Genomic DNA, 801 nt, shown 5'->3' with positions numbered 1-801 from the left:
GAGCAGAGGGCGTGTTCCAAGTTGCCTGAAGAAAAAACGATAACCAAGACAGAGAATGTCCGTATTCAGGAAACCTCGCAAAGGATGTCAGATGTCTGACAAATAAATGTTATTGTACTATGAAGGTTCCGCCCAAATGTCTACATGTACACTGTGGTTTAAAGTGTGAGAATATGGGTCCTCTTTCTCGTCAACGAGGCGGCAGAGCAGCAGACGCAGAGATGCAGATCTTTGTGAAGACCCTGACTGGCAAGACCATCACCCTTGAGGTTGAGCCCAGTGACACCATTGAGAACGTCAAAGCTAAAATCCAAGACAAGGAGGGCATCCCACCTGACCAGCAGCGTCTGATTTTTGCGGGCAAACAGCTAGAGGATGGTCGCACTCTCTCAGACTACAATATTCAGAAAGAGTCCACCCTGCACTTGGTGCTGCGTCTCAGGGGTGGCATCATCGAACCCTCCCTCCGCCAGTTCGCACAAAAGTACAACTGCGACAAGATGATCTGCCGCAAGTGTTACGCCCGCCTGCACCCCCGTGCTGTCAACTGCCGCAAGAAGAAGTGCGGCCACACCAACAACCTGCGCCCCAAGAAGAAGGTTAAATAAGGCCCCTCCACCAACTCCTTGGGTCCACAGGGCAGCCTTCTACCTGAACCCTGTGACGCTGGGGCCTCAATAAAGTTTCTGTTTTGTTGACTGGAGCAGTAAAAAAAATAAATTAAAAAAAAATAAAGTGTGAGAATATGACTTTGCCATTTCTGCAGTAAAAAAGAAAAAACTATACATAAATCCCAAGCTG

The 801-nt window shown here is 48.2% G+C and overlaps 1 protein-coding gene across 1 annotated transcript; it reads left to right on the top strand.

Moving 5' to 3' along the window:
• The first annotated feature begins 172 nt into the window (after nt 1-172).
• On the top strand, nt 173-716 carry LOC102242964 (ubiquitin-60S ribosomal protein L40). Its single transcript, XM_005869471.2, has one exon. It carries the CDS (start codon nt 174-176, stop codon nt 606-608), a length of 435 nt encoding a protein of 144 aa, XP_005869533.2. The 5' UTR covers nt 173; the 3' UTR covers nt 609-716.
• The last annotated feature ends 85 nt before the right edge of the window (nt 717-801 follow it).

This window comes from Myotis brandtii, unplaced genomic scaffold, assembly GCF_000412655.1.
Source record: "Myotis brandtii unplaced genomic scaffold, ASM41265v1 scaffold29417, whole genome shotgun sequence".
Taxonomy (NCBI): Eukaryota; Metazoa; Chordata; class Mammalia; order Chiroptera; family Vespertilionidae; genus Myotis; species Myotis brandtii.
This window is presented reverse-complemented; position numbering and strand designations above follow the sequence as displayed.

Bases quoted from the DNA above. Each gene is read 5' to 3' on its own strand.
- LOC102242964 (XM_005869471.2), top strand. From the start codon at position 174: ATGGGTCCTCTTTCTCGTCAACGAGGCGGCAGAGCAGCAGACGCAGAG.